We start from the raw sequence: 25,421 nt of genomic DNA on the forward strand, positions 1-25,421 counted from the left end.
ATATGGCGGTAAATTGTATTTTTTTTATTGGTTTTGTAAACAAATCAAGAATAAGCCTGATGAACTACACCAATGCTAATGCTTAGATGCCCCCTACAGGACCACATCAGAACTATTGCTGAGACAAACCTCCCATTTGATAATGTAGATAATCTCCTATTGGATGATGTACACAGACAACTTCTTAAAACAAATGTACTTAGCTTATGAAATCAAAACTGCAACGAATGCAAAGGGTTGCAAGTTACATAAACAATCCTCTGACCTAAACACCAAATTTTCTTTGTCATGATCAGTTAAAGGACAAAATATTATGATGATTTGAGCTCTTTTTAATGACTACTTGCCTTACTACTTACTTATAGTCTTTGCTCATTGTGTATCAGACAAAAATACTTCATGGATTGAACCTACAACCCTATTTTGAACCAGATCTAACAACTAGCCTCCATTAAGCTGCACTCACGTGTGTTGTTCCCCAGCAGGCTCCAGCCAGGGGGCAGCGTGAGGTGTCTGAGGGCCAGGGACAGACTCTGGTCCAGCTTTTCGCACTCCTGCAGCGGGATCTGATGCTCGTCCAGTAGCAGAGCCTCTTCCAGTATGTCCGTCTGCCCCACCGTACTCACCAGGAACTGGGCCATGTCGAAGGCCAGGTCCTGCATGAAGTGCAGGTGCTCGGTGGCCAGAGTATGAACGTAACCGTCCCGTCCCGCTGAGCACAGGGTGACCAGCACTGACTCACAGCAGTTATGAGCTGCACAGAGAGGTAAAGATCACATCATGACATCAATCAAACATATTCATGACAGATAACTAATGTTGATGACTAATAATGTGAAAGGATATGGAGGGGGGAAAGTACAGCAAAAATGGTGTCATTATCAGACATTTGAGTCATTTAGCTGACATGTGCATAAATAAATAAACACGATTTTCAGGTTGGGTACAACTGTCAGTACTGGCATACAACTCATGTCTGTTTGTTTGCACACTTTACTGTTAAATTACAGTAATTTATCCAACTAGTAAATGCAATATCTCATTCCTGGCAGTTATAAAAACAATGAGTCTTTACTGCAGTGACAGCTCATACTGTAGAGAATAATTACTGTGGCTGAAGCCTGTGGTACATATAAAAATGACAGCCAGGTCTCACCACACAAAGTGGTACATGGTCAATCTCCTGGGAAAAGAGACAAACCCATATTTATGTGCAACAACATTCCCAAGAATTCCAAACATCCTCCTAGTGGTCTGGACTTCTGTTATGTGTATACCAATCTCTGAATAGTCACTAAAATAACATTCACACTAACATAAAATAATTCAAATAATGCTTAAAATAAAAATAATGGTATGCAAAATAACTGGTGTTAGTAATGCACAAGACTTTATAATACCTCAACTACCTGACAAAACTGACCTTGGATGCATGTAAACCTATTGTAGAAGACATTAGGAACCTTTAAAATAGCAAAATAGGATTTTTTTTAGGAATATTGTCGACTGATAAACTGTGTCAATTAAGATCTAATACAGTAGTCAACATCTGAAGTGGATCAAAACCTTTCAAAGTCATACATGAATTTTGAACAATACCCGTTCTTGTCTTAGGATAACTTTGATTAACTTTTTTTGATCCACTTCAAATGTTGACTACTGTATAACTATAAAGTAAAAGGTCCATTTTGATCTCATATTGAAAACAGGCCAAACATAAACACTATAACTGGATTCACAAGTGCCAAACAGGCCTACTGTTTCTCCCAGTAATCTCCCTCCATCAGCGGATCATCCCTTCACTGACTGCTGAGGCATTACACCTGACACGGAACAGAATGACTGAAACACAAGAAGACTAAGCATTGCTGCACTCAACTCCGTTCATTCAAGCTGTGTGAGCATCTCTATAGTGAGAGCGTTTGTTTTAGCCGCCTAACAGCCCGAAAAGACAATAAAAACACATATCAGTAAAAAAAATAATAATAATAGCATCCTATAATGAGATAACAGGCTAATAGGTATGCCTAAATGTATGCTACAAACACAGAAGATCAATTTTCTCCACTGAAGTCTTTCTATGGGGATGAAATACACCATTTTCAGTTTGACTCAATCCCTTAAGAGGATCCGGTCAGCAAGCAAACATGTTTTGTTGACAGGACCAAGTGCTGCCACCTCGTGCAGCCAAAAGCTTTCCGCATTGAGAACTTACATTAGGATTAATTCATATAATATGAGCTTTGATGGGAAACTACATCTTAAAAACCAGATTATCTATATGTGACCCTGGAGAACAAAACCAGTCCCATGGGTAAATTTTTTGAAATTGAGCTTTATACATCATATTGAAAATCTGGAATCTGAGGGTGCAAAAAATCTAAACATTGAGAAAATCACGATTTTGCTGCATTCACTCTCAGAATAAAATGTTTTATATATTTACAGTATGAAATTTACAAAATATCTTCATGGAACATGATCTTTACTTAATATCCTAATGATTTTTGGCATAAGAGAGAAAAATCGATCATTTTGACCCATTCAATGTATGGTTTTGTGATCCAGGGTCACATATGTACACGAGAAACGCAAGTACAGAGAGGTGCTCATGTTTCTCAGCAAATAGTGATTTCTTAGAAAAAGGACAGATGGATGTTCACCCAATCCATCTTCCCCCAACTGAGTAAACAAAAAAAAAGGGCAAAAAGTCCCAAAATACACAGTCAGAAGAACATAGACAGTTAAACATTCATCACTAGATCTCACAGTGACACCCAGAACAAACACATTCCTCAACTTTAATATCTGGCAATAAGTTAATGTGAAACTTATTTTCTGTAATCGACCTGAAATTTGGTGAGTATCATTTTTCAATGCTAAAATAATTTAGCGTGTCCCAGTTTATGCAGAGAAAAGTAGCCTGATTTTCATGTAAAGTGTTTTCAAAACTTTGACCTTGCAGCCAGATAGAGTAAGCAGAGACACATAATATATCAGCACCATATTTATTATTGGCTGATGTTTTTTTTTTTTTTTTTTTGGTAATCGCCTGATATTGGATATTTAAATGTTTCTGCCTATTTTATAATTTCAAGATTTAGCTCATCATCTAGCACTCAATAAAATGATAGCTAAAAATTATGGTTCCATATGGTTCCAAATTATGAGGCCATGTATATGACACCATTTTCAACTTAAAACTGGAAACTTTTTATAAGTTTTGGTATTTAAACAACAACAGCGTTTTGGGGGCCTGAAAATGCAAACTTTTGAAAACAGGTTTCAAAGTGCAAATTTTAGAAAACGATAAAGTTATCTTCTTTGTGTAAACTACAAATACAAGAATTTGTGAAAACACATGTCATGAACATGCATATATATATATATATATATATATATATATATATATATATATATATATATATATATATATATATATTTTTTTTTTTTTTTTTTTTTTTTTTTTTTTTCACAATACTGACCATTTATTGGAGATTAGCCATCTAATCGCAATATCAATATTTGTGCATTCATAATTATAACTTTGGCTCGGTATGTTATCTTAGTAATGTTAGTTACTACTAGAGCACCAAATCACAATTTTATAGTAAACTATTCTAAGGCAGGGTGTGATGATGAACTAGGTTAATGACATCATCACTAGAGTGCCAGCCTAGTGCTAGCCAGAAAGTACCATTTTGTTAAGAGGGAAAGAGACATAAGAGCAATGAGATGTTAAATGTTTGAATGTGTGTTTGTATGTTATGCATGTTTGTATTATGATTATTGCATGTCAGAAAAGAGTTCTTGATTATTTAGGTGCCAATGTTTTGCTGTGTAATTGAGTGTTGAGTGTCACGGGGAAAGGTTCCACCCCGTGACAATGGTTCGTCCCACTGGTATATACTGTGCAAATGTTTGAACCTGTCTGAAGTGAGACATATTGATATTTTGTGGATGTGCCACTAGGCATTGTTCAGTGCCAGTTTTGCTGCTCACAGCATTTTTCTTTTGTTTTTTAGCACCAGTATCTGTTGCATTTTTTTTTTTTTTGTACTTTGTGGACTGCACATTAAGAAATGCTGCTTCTAAAATAAACCACAACTGGCATTTTGAAAACCACTCCTTTGTACTGAGCCTTCCTAAGCTTCTCTCAAGCCTCTCGACAACACTCTACATGACACAGGGATTCACAAACTTTTTTGTCAGCCGACAAAAGGTCAAAGGTTGCAGTTGGGATGCCGCTGACTATGACATCGCAGATCTATGGGCCCAATAATGCGCTCACCTGGACACACAGCCTGAAGGGTGCCATGGTTGAGCTTCAGAGTGCTGGTTAGATGTCTCTGAGAGGAGCCAGTGAACAACAGGAAGAACTGCACCTCCCCCTGTTCTCCTTCACGGACCGCCTCATCGCAAAGCTGAACTGTTAGCACACACTTGCCCTGCCACAGAAAAACAGAGAAGTTTGAATTGATTATGTGCTTATGAATAATAACTAAATATATTATCGTCCAAAAAGCACAATGCTAAAATGATCCAATCCATCACATATTAGAAGTCACTTGAATGAACCTGTTAATAATGTGCATTTTCAGCCAACTTGATCATAAAAAAATTTAACATGATTTATTAGACACGAGCACTGTATGAGTGTGAAATTTGCTCTTCAATGGAATTTGCTATTCTTTCTTTTAAAAGGAAGCTTTCATAAATTGCTAACACAAGAACTCAAAGTCAAACGCAATGAGAAATAACTGAAGTTGTGGTTGCAACAGGATATCACACACGTGCTGGTCTGCACAGATTAACACAGATAGCAGTTTGAATTTAACAGCACACGCCTAGGTTCTAGGTGAGAGGCTTGTCTCCTCCCATCACACTTTCACAGATTAATAAACTAAAAAAAAATTCAATACTTAAAATTCAAACAATATGCTCACTGTTCTGCACAGCAGCCAATGGAACCACCACTGCAAAGGCCATGATTAATTTAAACTGGGATTTTATCACATTTCCTATTAGAATAAAAATGTATAAACAGGACAATTGTATATGAAAATATGACACTGAATAAAGAAAAAATTGAAGCATACTTCTATTCAGCAAGTACACATTATATTGACCAAAAGTGATTAATATTCTTTTGAACTTTCTATTTTTCAAAGAATTCTGGGAAAAAAATAAATACATGACAAAAACTGTTTTCAACATTGATAATAATAAATGTTACTTGAGCATCAAATCAGCCTATTGGAATGATTTCTGAAGTAAGTAATGATGATTTAGCTTTGGCATCACAGGAATAAATTTAATTTTATTATAATATTTAAAAATATTGCTGTTTTTACCATATTATTTTGACCAAATGAATGGAGCCTTGGTGAGCATATGATACTTCTTTCAAAAACAATATAAAATCTTACGACCCCAAACATTTAAATAAAGTGTATATGACCGTAACGATAAAAAACAAAAGTCCCATTGGAATTTCATGGCAACTTTGAAGAAAAAAAAAATAGAAAAGAAAAAAAATCACTTTACCAATAAAAAATTATTACAATGGTGCTTTGAAGAATGCAGAAGTCAACGTGCCAATCTTAAGAATCAATAATAAAACTAAGAACTTTCTCTCCAAAACATTTAAGAACATAAATCTATAAAGAAGCGATTATGCTGAACTTAAAGTCCTACAAAGAACCATTAAAGAACATTAATTTCATGGTAAAGTTCTTGCTCATAATGCGTTAAAGCGACAGAAAGGATATATTCGAGTTTCGATGGAGGCTGTACTATGGCATGATTGACAATCGGGTAGAATTGGAGAAATCTGAGCCCCATACTGACTTCTGCAATTATTTCAGGAGTAGAAAGATGTCTATGGGAATAAAGACACAATAAGGGGTGTCACACATCCTCCTGTACTCAAAACCAGCCTAATCCATCCTCTATCACTATCACCATTGTGTCCATTTATCTCAGTCTTCTGGATAATCTAATATCGTTTCAGCAGTTAATTACAGACGTTAACACAAAGATAAGTGTCTTTGAACCCTCATCAGATTTCACAGCACAGGAGGGAAAATCCCTTCTCTTTGTTGACTGTACTCCTACGTGAGATGGGCTTCTTGTGATAGTAACACAATATCAGTCATACATCCTTCCCATTGCTCTACTCATTTTCTGTTCTTGTAAGGTACTGACAGTCATATTCCCAGGGAAGAATTCAAACTGGGGTCACCACCAGTCTCCTGAATGAGAATTTTGACTTTTCCAGATCCAAATTTTCGGGTGAAAGTTAAGTTACATAATTCGGTTGTCACTCCCATAAATAACCGAAGTGTGAGTGAACGTAACGATACAGGACTGACAACTGTATTCTGCTGCTGTGTGAACGTGGCCAACAAACATGCGCTAGACAGAAACGTTTGACCACTGCGCTTGTGCCTCGCTTCTTTTGCATTGTCTCCATTGTGACAGCCTTTGCTGAAAACACTAAGTTCAACTTCCAGCAAAAACATGTCTCTAGAGCTTCATGCAACTCTAGTTTAAACGAGTCAATTCTAGACACTAGACATTTTAATGAAACTTTCTTGTGCGCATTTGTCTAGCGCCTGTGTGAGTCTGAGATATGATAATATTTGCTGAAATTGCAGCTGGCTAACACTTCAAACTGATTTGACTGAGCAAATAAAGAGGAATGAAAAATAAGCATGGAGGATACTTACATATAACGGGGCTTGACAAGGACTAAGTTTCATGACTCTGGACACTGAAAAGATACACACAAAAAAACAGTATGAGGTCAATGCAAACGAACAGTAGATTAGCAATCAACCACAATACTGATTCTTCTTTGGGCCCAATAATAAAAGAAGGTTTATGACTCGATAGGTTTAAGCATGAAAATACCCTCAGCAAATGTGGAAAAAATTTAAATTAGCACCTCTACTGAGAGTACAACAGCTGTTTATTAAATAGCACTTAAGGCCGAAAAAATATTCATGAGTGTGAGTCACACCATCAGACTCAGTGAGAGCAAGACATGTTAAAATACACCGCTAATTCTCAGGCCTGCAATTAGCAGAAAAGTGATGCGTTTAAATGTTTATGGGAACACCAAATTCATGGGTGAATCTCACGAAACATGTCAAGACAATGATCTGGTCATGGTCAATGATCTGGTCAAAAAAAAAAAATTATATTCTGAACTACAAAAATGCCTTGATGTGTTTCTGTAATCATGAGTTGGTATGGAAATGAACTTAATTTTCATTAATATAATGCCACAATAAATTAAAATAAAATTTTCTGTTCCTAAGAATAGGCTTAATTTTCAACATGCTAACTGTCTTTTTTGTTTCGTTTTTTGGGGTGGAACCAAAGAAACCCACAAGCTGATGTGCAATCCATTGGCCATCCATTCTTTTAATGCATTTTCAGTGCACACTGGTAAATAAAAGCAGCGCTGTTAGATTTAAGGTGGATCAGGTGAAAGGATAAACAGATGAATCTAATAATACCCATCCTAATCCTCTTCTCCAGCGCTCAGTTTGCTCTACCTTCTCTCTTCAAACAACCAAAAGAAAGAGTAGAGTCACTGTACACACACTTTTTACCTTTAACATCTCATTCTGCAAATCACTTGATTTTTCTGTATACTTGTTTTCAAGTAGAAATATATCAAAATGCATTTACTTGAGAAGCAAAATTGGGTACGTCTTTAGAAAATTCATCTTGAATAAAGTTTCATTTTCGTACTGCATTGACAGATTGTAATTAAGATTGAGCCACTGTAGTCACTTGGACTATATTAACGATGTCTTTAATGCATTTTCTGGGCCAGCAAGTTATAATGTCTTAGAAGCCTATGGAGGAGTGATCCAGCTCTCAGATTTAATCAAAAATATCTTAATTTGTGTTCCGAAGATGAACGAAGGTCTTACGGGGTTGGAACAAAATGAGGGTGAGTAATTACTGACAGAATTTTCATTTTTGGGTGAACTAACCCTTTAAAGTGAAATGTTTTTCTCAACATCTCGCGATTTCGGGGCACACGAGTTCCTGAACATGATGCATGATGGGATACGCTTAGTCTCAAATACCGCTCCAATAGTGGCTGGATCCCAAATGGCACACTCCGGCCTTGTGGACCTTCTTGGTGACGTCAGGAAGTGCAGACCTAAGGGGCGCTGGCCTCGAGTCCACAAGGGCACGCAAGAGTGTATTTTGGGACAGGCTTGATGACATCATGCCACCGAAAGTCAAACAGCCACGAAACTCCTCCCCTCATTTATCTTATTGGGCGCTCGCAATGATTCCTGGGTAGGTAACCCGTGTGGAGGATGCGAAAGTGGGGGTTCGCCGTAGTCTGCATTGAGGGCACAAAGGCGGCGCTCACGAGCACACTTCTGAGTGCTGAAATGCCGAATGGGACTCTGTACGGACTCGTACACTTGGCGAGCATGCGCAATTTAAGGCCACGAGATCACAAATCCACATGAAGTGTGCCATTTGGGATCCAGCCAGTGTAGGTTTAGTGTGCGTTAAGGGCACTGACCTGGGAAAGTTATACGCACTTACTTCCTGTTACGCGCACCCACTCTCAAGTGGCCAAGACTGCAAGTGTGGGTATTTGGACAGGCCCGGTGTCTGTCTACAACGCTGCATAGCCTCATGGAACACGCTGATGAACACGATATGATGTCTGCGCGAGCAAGGTATTACATCCTATTATTACATACGGACCGAATGCAATGATTGGACGAACATTTTTGGTCCTGAGACTTCCACAGAAGATATAGCCTATGTACATGTTTTAATATTTAGACCACTTCTATTTTTTATTGCTATCAGGATGTGAAGAGTTTCAAACAGTATAACAAAAAGCGTTTATGAAAAACATTGCATAACCTAGCTTTAATTCAGGAACACATCTAAAAGTTTAAACTTACAATATTTTGGTTCCTAATTAAATGCCTCTTCCTTTAAGTTTGTTTAGATATTTTACAGGAAAACAACACAAGGAATCTCAATTACTAACGTAAATTACTAAATCGTCGATAACTTAGCACTAAAATGTATTGTATTTTACAGGGGGAAAATTTTTCTCCTAAACATGAATCTAAATCTAAATATATACAGTATGCAAATTGATAACCTTGGGCAAGCATTCGCTCATTCATAATACTCCAAATTCCTTAACATTAGAATGAGTTTAAGAACAAAGTGTGTATACACATTGTGAACTAGGCAGATAAAAATTTGTGCCAAGTTCTCCAATGCATTTAAGTATAATAATTCCATGCAATGATTAGTTTGAGACCAATAATATTAAGAAAAAGTTTTTGCTGTAGCATTCTTCTCCATGGAATGAGACAGAAACACCTGGTTGAACCTGAATGCATTAAGGCAGCGAAACTGCCTTTAAGTTGTCTAACATTTCACTACAATACACCTGTGCTGTAAGCTGATATATATACCTTTACAAGTTTATACCTCAAATACTTGTCAATGCACGGAGTTCATCTACACCCATCAGAACATCAAAGGAGAAACTGGACTTCCCACCTTGAGGTGTGGCTCTTCTGGTGTCCTTACATAATGTTCTATTTCATAATGTGCACAACAGCACAAAGAGCAATGCCAGCAACAATTTAAAAGGGGAAGCTGTTTCATCACTCATAGGCCCTGAAACACTTTGCTGAACATGTGTGACAAGCACAAAGATTAAATATAGATTTCCTCCCAGCTGAAATGATCACGGAAACCTCTATTTCTGACACCTGCTTTTATATAGTAATGAACAATAGCAATAGTACTGACTTTATGAGGGCGGAAGGAAATAAGTAGACCTGGAGACCTGTCAAACAGCAACGTTTACCCTACAGCACGGACATTTATGCACAAACTGAAAGCTTGGGCAATGTGAACATACTGTAAATCACCGCAACAGTACCACGAAGGACTGCTTTATGTTATTTTCATTTGAGAGCAACAAGAAATATGCAAAAATGTATAGAGGGACCTTTCCCAAAATCGAGGGTCGATGTAAGACACAACATAAAGTGATGTTTAATTGTTAATAAACAGAAATAGTTTCAAATAAAAGGAAAAATAGTTAAATAACCATTATGTGATATAAAATAGTGATACTGGGAGATTTTGTTCATACCACCCACTCCTAGGATGAGGGTATCATTTCGAATAGAGACGTGCAGGGATGACGTATTTCTGTAGGCCAACTCAGAAGTTAACATCAACCTGGTTCCCTTTTGTGAACTTTTTGGAAAAGGGGATTTTCCAGAAAATAAGCTCTAAACTGAACAACTTTTATGAGTTTGAAGCCTAAATACAATCGCCAGGAGTAAAAAGCTAAAGCTAGGCTATGAACCAACTATAGCACGGTCGCATGACTTCACCGTCACCACCATTAAGCTTTTGTCAACTCTTTCAATCTTCATGTTAAAAAGTGTGAATTAGAATAGTTTGTAAGAGTATGATTATAAAAAACACAATGAGGCTGTAAACTAATGAGATGAGTTTATCCATTCAGCATGATGACATTTAATGTCCCAACAACCGCTGTAGTTCCATTTAGCTATTTTTTTAGCATTATAGCAACCACCTTTTTCACGACACGTAAAAACGTAGAAAAATCACAATTGAGATTTTACTGATTTAAAAAAACATTGGCTTATTTAAGGGTTTTAGGACTAATTCCTGCAGAACTCTAAATATCGATATAATAAGATGGATTCTTTTTAAATTCATTCAAATCATTTGTAAACCATTAAAAGCCAAATACAATCAAGAAGTGTCATTTTTAGCTTCATGAATAAGTCATGCTATTCTGGTGAGACTTAGACTCCGTTTACACCTGGTGATTGGTACACCAACCACTCAAAACACATTCTGTTGTAGATGAAAACGTGACTTGAGATGAACCAATCGACCGGACGGTCAGTCTCACGTGACGTCTTTCCAATTTCGTGGCAGTCTGTTTTGTTGCCAATGGGGCAGGCAATAACATCAGCTGCGTGTTCTCGCTCTCTTCTTTCCGACGACGAATTGACACGCACCCGCCTCCTCTCACTCGCTCATCTCATCCGCTCCGGTTAAATAGTGCTTGTAATTATATTGCGTGTAAGTTTACTAATTCTCATAGATTTCGAGCTCACACCAAAAGCGCGCGCACCACTGATCTATGCAAGTAGGGCACACATAAAGCCGCCTCTCAAACAGCTTGTGAGTCGCGAGCACCAACATGAGTGGCTTACTGCACTTAAACGATCAAATATACACAAAATATGTCAAAATGCCCGTCTTGCATCCTGCAGAAGGGTTAAATATACACTATAAGTATAAATGATGCACAATATCCAAGCCCAAAATCAGAGACTCGCTCATACAAAATCACATCACAAGTTGTCAGAAAGCATTTGAGATGCTACTAGCTGGTGCAATCCGTCTCGGCTGACTGACCACTTGTCACTGGATCACCAATGGCCAATGTTAATACCAAGAGTAAACAGGGTAAAAGATCTGTATTGATAACTGAAAGAATCAATTCATGAGCAACCACTAGGTTCATGGACATTTCTTATGCATCTGATGTATGGTGTTTTTTTGTGGTTAAATGCAGTACTGTTCAAAATTTGGGGTTCATTAATACATTTAATTTAGCATGGATACATACATTAAATTAATCAAAACTGACAGGGAAGACATTTACATTACAAATGATTTCTGGCAATCCTTTCAAAAACATTTCAAAGAATTTTCAAGCCTAAACTTTTGAATAGTAGAGTAACTGGCCTTGTACTGCAAATAATAATAAAGTTAAATACCAAGTTTGAGCACTAGATAATTACTGAGAAAAGCCAGCACGTTTCACCCTCGAGTGAGGGACTTGATCGCGTGATGATCAATGAGGACCCTGCAATTAACGTCTTTAAGGCCTTTTCGATTTACAAGCGACTGCAAAATGACAAATTATAATAATCTGATCTAACCTAATAATCGGGGCAGCTTATCTGAATTATGAGATAACTATCATGTGTCAAGACTCTAAATGGAGGCCACAGGAAAATTATGGGGCCTTTGATTTTTGCATAACCCTCAAAGTGATCAGCATTGTGCAATTTTCTACTGGACTTTTGTGGGGCAAATATAGCACAGGCAATGTTTAAAACAGGCAATAACGTGTCCAGGTACTGGCCTTAGGTGTAGAAATAATCAGGGCTGCATTAGTGCCTCAGGTGTGAAGATTTAATTAGCGGAAGTCTAAAATATAGCTGAAGTAGCAGCTGCTTTTGTTTTGCTGACACAAAATAAAGCATTTTTTGTTTTACATGTCTTTTTTAAACAAAGCAGAGAAATTATGTAATTTCATACAAGAGACCACACTATACATGTATGAGACTCCAAAAATAATTCTAGATAGTTGGATGAATATAAATTATTATAAACACTAGTGGATTCTGATATGATATAACAGTGGTTCTCAGTTGCTGGGTTCAATCCCAAAAATAGGTTTGACCAGCATAGGATTGTAGACAACTGGGAAAATAATGCTAAATGCAAATAATTGAATACAACAAAATTGAGATTCTGCTATACAATTTATACCATGTATACACATTGCAGATTTTGAAAAACTCACTTCAAGCAGCACGGCCACTGGCTATTAATAAAGCAATAATCCCAAAGAAGCCATGGTTAACAGTGAATTTGTAACAGCTAAGTGGCGTTGTAAAGCATGGTGAAGTACGGTTAAGTACTGTATTTGTAGTGATGAACTGAAAAGATTTTTTATAACGAAAGCATGAAACCAAAATTACTATTTTCATTTAGCCGAAAAACAAACCAAAAATAAAGTAAAAAATATTTACGTATTGATTAAATGTGTGTAATTGAACTCAGTATGCTGGCCATGCTGTCGATAAATTAAAGCAGTTGTGGTAAAGTTTTTTGGAAACAAGACACCTCTCAACATTTCTGTTGAACAAATTTTAGTGTTTTCGCCATGTCCTAATACCGTAACAATTCTGAACTGTAAAAAGCCTTCACGTGCTTGTAGAACTTGAAATTACTTTTATCCACGTGTAAGTAAATTTTCTGAGAGATATGATGGCCGTTGTACCAACTTACCACTGCGGATTTAAGGTATGTTTGACTTGAAGCGGAGCTGTGCAGACCGATCGGTGTATGACATCTAAGTCTACGTTCAGACTGTTAGTGCAAATCCAACTGTTGTGCCTATCGGATTGAAATCCGTTCAGATTAGCAAATATGAATAGCAACACACACAAAAAAACACACTAAATGTTTCGAGCTACATTCATTTGTGGTTTGAAATCCTATTCCAATCGCATTTCTGGAAATCCGTTTAAGTCTGACTGCTCTGATCGGATTTCTTGTGGTTTATGTGACTTTCTCATGTCACATTAAACATAAACGTCAGACATTGTTATAGGAAACATGCTGAAAGTCGCTTCAGAAACGAGGTTGTGTTGTTGCAAAGTGCCAGACAAGCAGAAAATGACAATTAAAAGGATGCATGTTTTGAGACACAAATAAAGCCACATACCAGCTTCTTACGTTTCTGCCACTGCCTAGTCCAACATGGCGGCTGCACATTGTCATGTTGGAAATAAGACAACATCTGAACTGCAAACCCTCTATGTTGCGGTTGTTGTTGTTGTTTTTTTAGCGTATACCTACCAATGCAACATCATTGCCATAAAAACCATTGCAGATATTCCAAAAAACAAAAGAGCGGCAAGGGACACACAAAACAGATCTGAACAGTTGCGATACACAATGTGGACATTCAAATAAAATGTCAGATCAGACTCCAATCGGATATACAAATAATCAAGATTTGGAGTGACAGTGATGTGAACATAGCCAAAAGTACCGCAATACCAAATTGCTGTGAACGCAGCATCATATCATATATTGCTACTTTAGCATTATTTTTGGTCAGAGTGAAGTGCGTCCACTCTGATAACGTTTACCTATTGTAGCTTATCCACATTGTGTACATGAAATAGATGCTTAAAGTGCTTAAATTAAGCATCACTGTTCTGACCAATGATTTCGGCCTTCCAAAATGTTTTTTGCCGTTTCAGATGACTATTTTTAGTTGCTGAAATTTCAGTGCATTACTATGCATTTGTAAAGTGTTGTGATATTGCATACAGTTACCATGATATTAAAATATTGGCCATACGGCCCAGAGTGTGAATAGCCAAATAGGCTTAGAATGGGTAGGATATAACTTTGTGGGTTTTAGGCATTATTTGGAATGATAAAACTAAGGATGCACTGAAACATACACCATATGACTAAGTTCAATGCGATCCCTCGCCAATTACGTGATCATGCAATTTTGAAAACTGCACAACATCAGGTAAATACCACTGTTTGTTGTGGTGTGACAGTGTTCAAGCACATGGAACAGCAGCACTCAATCGTGACTTGATACTGGTGTCCCTTACTGACACCTGATCATGACGATACTGTCGGGAAAGGCAGAGCATCCTGTTAGAAAAAACTTGGCAAGATCAGTCTTTATACACATTAAAATAAATATAGCTTAGCTAAATAAAACGAAAATTATCAAAGATTTGTCAATCTCATTAGAACAATATTATGTCAACAACAAACCTATGTCACGAATGCAAAAGTATAAAATGTCCTTCAGGGTGTGGAAACTGAATGTTATTAAATGTAATTTGAAACATAAATCTTATTTTATTACTCTGACCTGAGAAGACCACACCTTCTGATCAATGCACGTTTTGAAGTGGTTCCTGATGTACTGCAGTTCAAAAGAATGACGATGATCCTCCGAATTTGTGACTGTTTATAGTCTATATAATTCTCCAGAGAGCCGCATTAGTAATGCTTGAGTGAGTGAGCCTTTATGTGTGTGTTTTGGGGGAGGGTCACAGCTGAAAGGTGTGGAGGTGGAGCTTGATGTTTAACTACTTGCTTTGTTTGAATCTCCATAGCAACAATGACTGACACTTCAAAGCGTGAGGGCCACCATTCTATCCAAAACCATACTATCCAAGAGTTACGGCGGGGAAACCGCAGCATATTTATCTCTAAAATATCAATCTATCTAACCACTGAAATCTGTTTGAATCAGATCTCTACCTGCCAAGACAAGTACCACTATTATTCCTCATACACTTACTGTTCAAAAGTTTGGGATCAGTATGTTTTTTTAAAGGGTTAGTTCCCCCAACAATGAAAATTCTCCCATTATTTACTTACCCTCAAGTCGATGAAAGTTCATAAAGAGATTGTAAAACTAATCTATATGAATTGAATGGTTTAGTCCACATTTTCTGAAGAAACTCGATCGCTTTATATGATGAACAGATTTAATTTAGGCATTTATGCACATATAAACATTGATCAGCGAACATAAACAGAAGCTCCGAACCTGCTTGAAGCGCGAGAATGAACCTCATTGGTTCTTGCTGAAGCTCAAACGTGCTGCGTAACATGAGAATGAACCTCATTGGTTCTTGCTGAAGCTCAAACGTGCTGCGTAACATGAGAATGAACCTCATTGGTTCTTGCTGAAGCTCAAACGTGCTGCGTAACACAAGAATGAACCTCATTGGTTCTTGCTGAAGCTCAAACGTGCTGCATAACACGAGAATGAACCTCATTGGTTCTTGCTGAAGCTCAAACGTGCTGTGTAACTCACGAGAATGAACCTCATTGGTTCTCGCACATCAAGCAAACATGCTTGAGCTTCAGTTTGAGTTGATGAATGGTTATATGTGAATAAAAGCTTAAATTCAATCTGTTCATCATATAAAGTGATCATGTCTCTTCAGAAAATTTTAACTAAACTGCTCAATTCATATGGATTAGTCTATGAACTTTTTAAAGCGCCAAAGTGGTAGTTGCATAGCTGTCAATGGAGGGACAGAAAGCTTTCAGATTTCATCAAAAAGATCTTCATTTGTGTTCCAAAGATGAACGAAAGTCTTACAGGTTTGGAAGGACATGAGGGTGAGTAAAAGGTGAACTAACCCTTTAAGAAAATGTATAATTTCATTCAGCAATGATGCATCAGATTGATCAAAAGTGACCTTTGTGTTACATTTTTATTTTTAAAAATGCTGTTCTTTTGAACTTTCAATTAAACAAAGAATCTCAAGTCGTTCTTGAGCACCAAATCAGCATATTTGAATGATTTCTGAAAGTTCATGTGACACTGAAGCCTGGAGTAATGATGCCGATGAAAAAAAGTTTTACTATCAGAGGAATAAATTTCCTTTTATAATAGAATCAAGTAGAAAACAGTTATTTTATATTGTAATAATATTCCACAAATGTTACAGTATTTAAAAAAAAAATCTGCATTGGTGAGCATGGAATAACAAAATGAAAATGTCTAAATGACCCCAAACTTTTGAAAGTAGTTCTAGCCTGTAGGCTCCCTCCTATAGGTAACACTTTGCACTTCATCTGACATATGACAGTATGACGTAACTTTAAAGATCAGTTAAAAACCTAAAACATTTAAACTACAGAAAAAAACAAATCTAAAACTGTCTACTGCCAGTTACAGAGCTCAGTTTGCTCTTTCATTGGCTCAGGTTTTTAATACATAGGCTATATTTTATATGATCTTCTCCTTTAGTTCCTCACATTTTAACAAACTCCTTGGATGACATCTTACCTCAGGTCTTGAGAACTAAACGCTGAATCCAGCGGAGCTCATAGATCCATTATTTCAAAATATTAGGTGAATCAAACGTACCAAAAAGCACACCTGAATCTTCATGCATCTCCAGTGCATGGCAGGTTAGGTCACAGCGCTGATTACTGCGAGCTAAATGCGGCTTTGTGTTTGGCAGCAGATAAGAGGCGTGTGATGTCATGGGTGGGGGAGGATGAGGAGGCTGTGGCTCAGGTGTCTGTTTCCAAGAGCACTTGAGTAACAGAGGCCACTGCTCTTCGCGGTGCCGTCTGATGCCTGTCTGGTTAATGTTCTCCTACCTGATGCTCTCAAAACCTGCTGTCATTGCGGTTTGTTCCTCCTGCTTTACTCCCTGAGGGAAAGGTCACCCTTTTTATGGGTCAGTATTTACCTGTATTGCCTTACTGATGTCACAAAGAGGGAAACATGCCAAGAAACAATAAAAAGAACAAACACAACTAACTGATACAAATGATCAATTGGCCAATCCACTAGAGATTGAGAAACTACAATAATCTTTAAGGAGAAGGTTTAATGTTGTGGATTAGTTGTATCATATGACTTGAATTTAACATGTTAAGCTCAAATTAAAGCAATTATTTTCTGATAGTACAATACATGAGCTAAATAAATAAATAATCTAAATAGATAATAGTACTTTAAATGGGGAGATATTCTGTGTTGCACTGAAAGCTTCTAACAAGGATTTAAAAATGGTAAAGATGAACTTAGTATATTACACAATACCTTAAAGGGATAGTAGTTCAACCAAAAATGAAAAAAAAAAAAAAAAAAAACATCATTTAAATGAAGGGACAGAAATATCTTCCTTTTTGTTTGGAAGTTGAATGACATTTCATAGGTTTGACATGAGGGTGAGTACATGATGAAAGAATTTACATATTTGGGTGATTATACCTTATAAATACAGTATAAGCTGAGACTTGGATCAAACTAACTCTTTATCGCGAATCATATCGTTAACGTCAACGATAAATCGTGGCATTTTAGGCCTATACATCGCGATGTATCGATATAATGATGAATCGTTACACCCCTATTTATAAAAAAAAAATGGTACGCTACCATTCACTCCCATAACGCTATTTTTTAATAGAACTCCGATTGATTTGGGCTGAAATAAGAAAGTCATATACACATAGGATGCTTGGGGGTGAGTAAATTATGGGATAATAGGCTATTCATTTTTGGGTGAACCCTTAAAATTCTGAAGTAAAGCATAAAACACTCAGTGGATATAGTCAAATAAAAAAGCAAAGAAGCTAACTGACTAACTTCCTTGAAATTTAAGCCTAAGTTTTAGATGTTGCTGTTATTAAAGAGCATTAAAAACTAAATTTAGACAAAAATAAGAATAAAACAGAAAGAAAAACTGATTCAATCTGTAAGGGGTAAATTGTTGATTGGGAGACTTCTTGCTATGATGTGTTTAAATACAATGGTCGGTTTGTGCACCTGTTGACTTTCTAACGAAATTAAGTCTAATTAAGCCTTATATTAAATAAGCCTCGCCTTAACCATGAGAATATAAACCCTGTTTTGTTGTTTGACGTGTTAATAGCACGTCCATAATATTACACGTCAGGTGTATCCATAAAGTACAACTAAACAAGCTGTCAAGCACATTCACACACACACGCCTCTATATTTCTCCAAGTACACATGAAATAAAGCACTTACCTCTAACTAAACACGTCTACCGCCGTAGTTTCCCTTATGAACGCACGAGGACACAAACTACAAATAAACTGGAAACAGGTCAGATGAAATCTGTGTTTCATTATACTCTTTGAGGAAACATATTAACCGTGATCTTTAACCAGTGGGAGGTAAATGTTGATGACCAACAACTTTCCTATCAGTTTTTTTTTTTCTTCTTCTTCTTCCAGGTGGTGGCCCAGAAACCCGAATCTACCATTGGGACACATTGAAATCTAAGGGTCGTTTTTTTCCTTACTACTTGTGTTTGTTCACTAAAAGTTTAATCATTTATATCTGCTATTTATAAGGAATAGTACCTGACAATCAAACCGAAATCCGCTGCAGTAATCTCTATAGAATTGTCATTAAATAACACATTATTCTGTAATCACAAACGAATATGATTGGTCCATCTTGACCAGCGCTGAAAAAATGATCAGGTATCAGGTGACATCAATGTCTATGGACTGCGTCGAAACGGGTGTGGATAATAATTTATACATGAGTAATGAGACTAAGATACATTTATACTAATTGAATTGAAAATACATAGTAAATAATTTAAATAGAAAAATTAGTATTTAGACCCATCGTACCTTGACCAATCAAAGACAACCTCCGGGCCGTCTAAGCCACGCCCTTCTAAGTTCTTCGTGAATAAAACCAAATATCAGTTTGATGTGCGTCTCTACTAGAGACATTTAAGTAGTTTGATTTCTAATGCAGGATAAATTAAGACTATATTACTGATCATACTTTTTTGTTTAAGAATGTTAAAACTGAATATTTTCAATAAGATTTCTGGTGTTTTATAGTTTGTTGTGCCACCCCCTATCGGTAAGTAAATAGACTGCATTCCAAAAACTCGAGATGATTTCATTTTAAAGGGATAGTTCAGCCAAAAAGTACAATTCTGTCATCAAATACTCGCCCTCAAGTTGTTCCAAACCTGTACGAGTTTCTTTCTTCTGTTGAACACAAAAGAAGATATAAAAATAAAAAAAAATGTTGGTAACCAGACAGTTGTAGGGGAAAATATATGGAAGTCAATGACTACTGTCAACTGTCTGTCAACAGTCAACTGTCTACAACAATCTTTAAAATATCTTCTTTTGTGTTCAAAAGAATAAAGAAACTCATACAAGTTTGGAACAATTTGAGGGTGAGTAAATGATGACAGAATTAAAAAATTGTGGGTGAACTATCCCTTTAAGCTATAAGAGGGAAACAGTCGATCATATTGTAATACGATAATAATGTTCCCCATTAAACTATTTTGAATGAAATTTGAGGGTTTTTTTATTAATTAATTGTATTATTATTTTTTAAATGCATTTTAGGGCTACCATAATTAATGTGTGCACTTAAGATAGGCTATTTTTTTTTATTTAATATTATTATTTTATTTATTTTACATTCACATTCGCTAGATTTATTCCATTGTCCTTTATAAAGACACTGATGCTATTATTTTATATTTTTTATTATTCTCATAATTTGTTATTTTTAACATATTTTTCATAACATATAGGCTAAGTATTAATCTCACTTACATTGTCACCTTAATTAAACGTTTAAAATAAATCCAAATAATATTTTAACCATTTGTTTTAGTAAAATGACAATGTAAAAGCCAAATGTTTAATTTTGGAAACAACTTTATTTCATAATTTAATATTTTCCTCATGCTGCATGGATTTATACACAATAAAATATAAAGCTGCCTTTGTATTTATTTACAGGGTTGTATTTGGGGGGTCTTTAGCATCAAAAAGTTGATCAAAGCATCCAAAATATCCATCCAGCTCTTCTTTGCACTGGAACAATGACAGTCTAACAAGCCAGTCCAGATGAAAAAGTTTAGTGTGATACATATGACACTATTAACCCTTTGAAAACAAATAATATTTCCGAAACACATCATTTGCATATTTATTGTGAAGCGCTGCTTGTGTGTGTTGTGAATGGAAGTTCAAGGGTCTCTGAATAATGAGCTTCATGATCCCCAGTGAACTGTCTCAGTGTATTCAGAAAGTCCCGGGCCGCCATTCTCTCCCCCCAGCAGAGTTCTGCTGTTAGATAAATAAGGAAATAGTGAAAGAAAAGGCTCTTCTCTCTGTGTCACGCTGAGTTGCACTTCAACGCATTCGCGATAGCAGCCAGCGTAGGGGAAAACGTGAAGTGAATTTCAATATGCCGTCTGCAATCCGTCGTTCCCAGTTGGACACCAATGAAGAGAGATGGGAAACAAGCTTGACACAATGAAGTACATTGCCAGTTTTGTTCCGTCACAAAAGCTGTTTTGTACGTTGAAGGGCTTGCGGTGACAGGGTGGGCTGTCAGCTATGTCAAAGTTGATTCATGCTTAGTTGGGGAAGTTTTATGGTGGTCAAGGAAATTGTTGTGTTTTCCTCTTCTGAAGATTTTAAAATAAATTCTTGGTTATAGATAAAGGCCTGGTTTCACAGACAGGAGGACTAGGCCTTAGTTCATGGATTTTTAGCTTTTATAAACGTGAATTAGAAGAAGGAAAAAAAAATACTGGTGTGCATCTTGAGACATGATAATAAATGATAAAATCATATTTTATCAAGTTGCTTTCAGTTCAGACAGCTCAAACATGCATTTTAGTCTGGGACTAGGTTTAAGCCTGGTCTGTGAAACCGGGCATATCTAGGCTTCATACTATTAAACAACTAAACAGATTTAATCTATTGTAAATTGTCGAAAGTCATTTTCAGAATGTATGTCCCATTTACTCAGTACTGATATAATACACAATGCTATAAGGATGCTGAACTTATATTAATATAATATTAATATTTGACCGATTTAACTCTATTTAGTATTAAATACAAAATCAATGTAAAGATAAAGCATGAGTCTATTTTTTTATCTCTATGCTCAATATCTATATTCTGTGATATTGCTCTCTTTTGAAAATTATGCTTTGATCTTTGAACATTTACTAATTCATTTATATATTTATTTATTTTATTGGGGTCTGTAAGTTTCTTATACTCACCAAGGCTGCATTTATTACAGTAAAAACAGTAATACTGTGAAATATTATTACATTTTTAAAAATCCATTTGAATATCTTTTAAAATGTATTTTGTTCCTGAATTTTCAGCATCGTCACTCCAGTCTTCAGTGTCAAATGATCTGTTAGAAATCATTCTAATATGCTGATTTGAATTTTAATTTTTAAATATTTTGAGATGTGTAGTTTAATATTTTTGTGGAAATTGTGATGCATTTTTTTCAGGCTGTATAGTAGGTTGTATAATGCATAATGTTCAATAAATAGTAAGCTAATATTTCATTCCTTAGTTGCTATTGTTCTTCCTCCAACAAACACTAGATGGCGACTTTATCTTTCACTATAGAGTAGATTTGAGGATCAAGTCAGTTTCACAAAGCTTTAAGAATTTTCCTATCAGTGGCATTTCAATGCATCATAACTGCGAATGTTTATCATTACGCAAGCATTATCTTAAGAAATCAAATACTTGGGTTTATCAGGTAGGCTACTTATTAGGCCTACGCATTTAGAGGCTTTCGTGTCTGTCAGTCAGGTGACTGGAACTGCAGTCACGCTCCAATCAGCTTTGAAGGTTTTGATAGGGTCAGTTTGGTTGTGTGTGCTTTACCGTGACCGTCTTTCCTTCCCACCACCATTCTCTTAATAATATGTGGGATTATGCTAGCAGACTTCTGGCCTTTGGAAAACAAGATCGACAGAACAAGACTGACTGACTTTATCTGACACCACAACAAAGGGTTGAATGCTCTGTCATTCAGTGGAAGATATGTTTCTTAATTCCTGACATAATTTAGATACAGTTGACCCCTATTATATATATATATATATATATATATATATATGTGTGTGTGTGTGTGTGTGTGTGTGTGTGTGTGTGTGTGTGTGTGTGTGTGTGTTTTGTTGTTATTGTTAATTACAAAATGACAGAAATTTCTATGAAATTTGGCCACACAATCCAAGAAGATTATTTAAATTCATTGTATACTGGTTTCCAAGATTTTAATCAGGATTTTTAAAGGAAATACCTGTGATTCATAAGTTAATTTACGAAGTTATGCTACGGTATAGGCCTACATGAGTATTTGGTCTAATGTAGCTAGCGAACAGTTGGCTAATGCAGTTTCATTGCCCCAAAATGGCAGCCTTATATTCAATGGCACAAAAACAAAACAGCATTTTAGTAAAACTATATGTATTGATTGGTTAAGACCGGACATTGATTAAAAGTGGTCTGCCACCCGACAAGGTAGTCGTGTTAAAACCAAGGATTTGTGGCGGTGAAGCTGGTTTTTGCCCACTAGGGAAGTTTAGATGTGGGAAAGTAAAGAGGCGGAGCGAGTGGAGAAAACACAGGGAATATATGTGATCTAAAAATAGCCAATGGTTCTGTTGGGGTGGAGCTAATCCTCTTTGCAGCAGAATTACTGGCTGTGGGATTAGGCAGCTTTACTGTGTGCAAGACATCTACCCACTATAATACTGTCCCATAGCAGGCCGTACAAACTAACTCCGTGCGTAGCCGGAAACGAGCATTTTACTTCAGCTAGTTAAGCCGTAATGTGTCGTTGAGGTCAGTTTGAGAAGGAAATGTCAGCGTCCTTCTGTGTGTCCTGAAAGAACATATTGACTATTCTTATTTTTTATGGAATATTGCATTATTTAATATAAATCTGTGCACATCATTATTATCATAATTCATGTGCCTTCATAATCTTTAACCAAAATAACGTCCCCCTCCCACTTGCAACATGATATTTACTGGCGCGAGGGCGGGACAACCTGTCACTCACATGAGATCGACCAATAGCAAACCACAACCATCCAATCAATTCCTGATGGACAAAATCATGTCCCGCCCAACATTTTTTTTGTTGTTCGAAAAGCGTTTCACTCGGATATACGTCACAATGGGGAAGAAAAGACTATCGCAACTTCTGTTTAATGCTGACTTTACAAAAAGAGTTTTGAAAGATATTGCACTTTGGGGGAAGCAAACATTTCAGGCCGTGAAGGCTAAAATCTGGCAATTTAATTGCAATAAATTGAACTATATCTAAGTAAAAACTAATTGAAGGGGGTCATCTTTTCAATCACTATGCATTGTAACAGTATTTGGTCTATTGTTGCAGCATGTGTTCATTAAACTGGATGTGGACTCTACCATTTGGTCTGGCAGCATCAAGCGTAGGGAGATTCCATCTGGATGAGCCGGAGGCGCTGATCATGAGGTCGACCCATAATCCCCTGGTCTGCCCATCAGACTCCTGTTAAGGTGACATGTAGGGCTTGCCTTCTGAAACTCTGCCAGGATTTTCCTTTGGATTTTTTAGTAATTTATATCGAACGGCATAATACATACAAGGAAAAATAATTCTGGTAAGTCAATTTTATTTCATTTAATTTAAACATTAAGGTATTTTAAAACTGCTTTTAAATTATACCTGAAAGAGGATTGCATTTAGTGAATGCTTTACATTCAACTTTAAATGTCTGTAGTCCTACAAAAAAATGACAGATCACAATATTTGACTTTGCCCGTTTCGATCACAATTGTGAAATGATAACCATAAACAGAGATTGGATTTACACTTTGAAAGTGCTAGTATTTTGCAGATCTATAAAGCTGATGAAAAAGTACCACCCTACATCATGACATGTCGCCTTTCGTTATGTACAACAGATTGTTTATTGACTTTTAGCCATTGACATTTTAGGTCCTATGTGTCCACCAATGAGGATATAATCATAAAATGACAACAGCTCTAAAAAGAAAATAACTACTGAAAAAAAATATACTTCCCCTTAAATTTTCTTTAAGTCTGCTATACCATTATATATTATAACATTTTGTAATTTTCTTCTAAAAAAGAAAAAGAAAAAAGGAAATATGATCCAAATGTGAGGCTTTAGAGTGATTTTTAGTAAGCATACATGTATCTAGAAAATAAGGAATAATTAATAATCAAGTTTTAAATATTATTCACCTGTTGTTTTAAAAAATATATTTAATAAACATCATTGGCAAATAATGACCACAAATAATTAAAATGTCCAAACATATCCAAATTATTATATAGAAAGTATGTTGATACAGAAATAAAGGTGCATAATTGTCATTGTCCAGAGGCTTCTCTGTAGTTTTACAGGTGACATGCGTGCCCTTCAGACTTGCCCTCCATTAGCTGGCGTCTCCTCCCAGTGACATCACTAAAGACCCGCCCACACCATGTGCACATTCAGCCATATATAGATATATCACCTGAAGCAGAGGATGTCACCAATGAATTTAAGTGTGAAGATTCTCTATAAACACTTTTATTGCTTTTAGTTTAGCTTTCGGATGTCAGATCATAATCTAGTACTGTAGTGTTGGTTCATTCTTTAAATGAAATGTGAAGTTTTTGTATTATTAGTAGTAGTTTTAGATGCAGAATAGCATGTCAGAGTGTAGGAAACTGTTGTCACTGCTTACTTTCATGTCATCTATTCATAATCATTTCAATAATGCACCAGGACATGTGTATATATATACTGTGCATGCGCACACCAGTTTTATATGCACATTAAAACAATAGAACATGCATGTAAAAGGATGAATATCATGATCTGTTCCCATAACAGTCCCTGCAGACTTAATGCATTTGCTAGAACATTTGTTTTAGCTTATTTGGTCACAGTACATGTCTGAAGTTACGTAATGCCCATCTGGGACCGTCAGATCACGATGACCAGGCCGAGACAGGATACTCAGTGAATGTAAATGGATTCACTCAGTAATCTCTTTTCAACTGCTTTTAATGTTTTCGCAAGGGACCATTGTCAGTGTTAAGGGATGCACGGGTTGTATTTACTGTATTAATAAAAGCATACATTTTCTTTGCAAACATTTTAATTTTTAATTTTTTTACATTTTCT

At 36.2% G+C, this 25,421-nt stretch overlaps 1 protein-coding gene across 1 annotated transcript in view; it reads right to left on the reverse strand.

The window, feature by feature from the left end:
• Window positions 1-18,642, reverse strand: part of LOC308685387 (uncharacterized protein) — an 86,663-nt gene extending 68,021 nt beyond the window's left edge. Inside the window, exons 1-4 of the mRNA XM_081357096.1 lie at window positions 18,440-18,642; window positions 6,732-6,775; window positions 4,292-4,448; window positions 467-754 (exon numbers count right to left, since the gene is read on the reverse strand). Of these exons, the coding sequence (XP_081213222.1) occupies window positions 467-754; window positions 4,292-4,448; window positions 6,732-6,764 (478 nt within the window). The 5' untranslated portion in view covers window positions 6,765-6,775; window positions 18,440-18,642. The remainder of the gene's footprint in view (window positions 1-466; window positions 755-4,291; window positions 4,449-6,731; window positions 6,776-18,439) is intronic.
• Between the last annotated feature and the right edge of the window lie 6,779 nt (window positions 18,643-25,421).

This window comes from Scardinius erythrophthalmus, assembly GCF_964197995.2.
Source record: "Scardinius erythrophthalmus genome assembly, chromosome: 2".
NCBI classification, from domain to species: Eukaryota; Metazoa; Chordata; class Actinopteri; order Cypriniformes; family Leuciscidae; genus Scardinius; species Scardinius erythrophthalmus.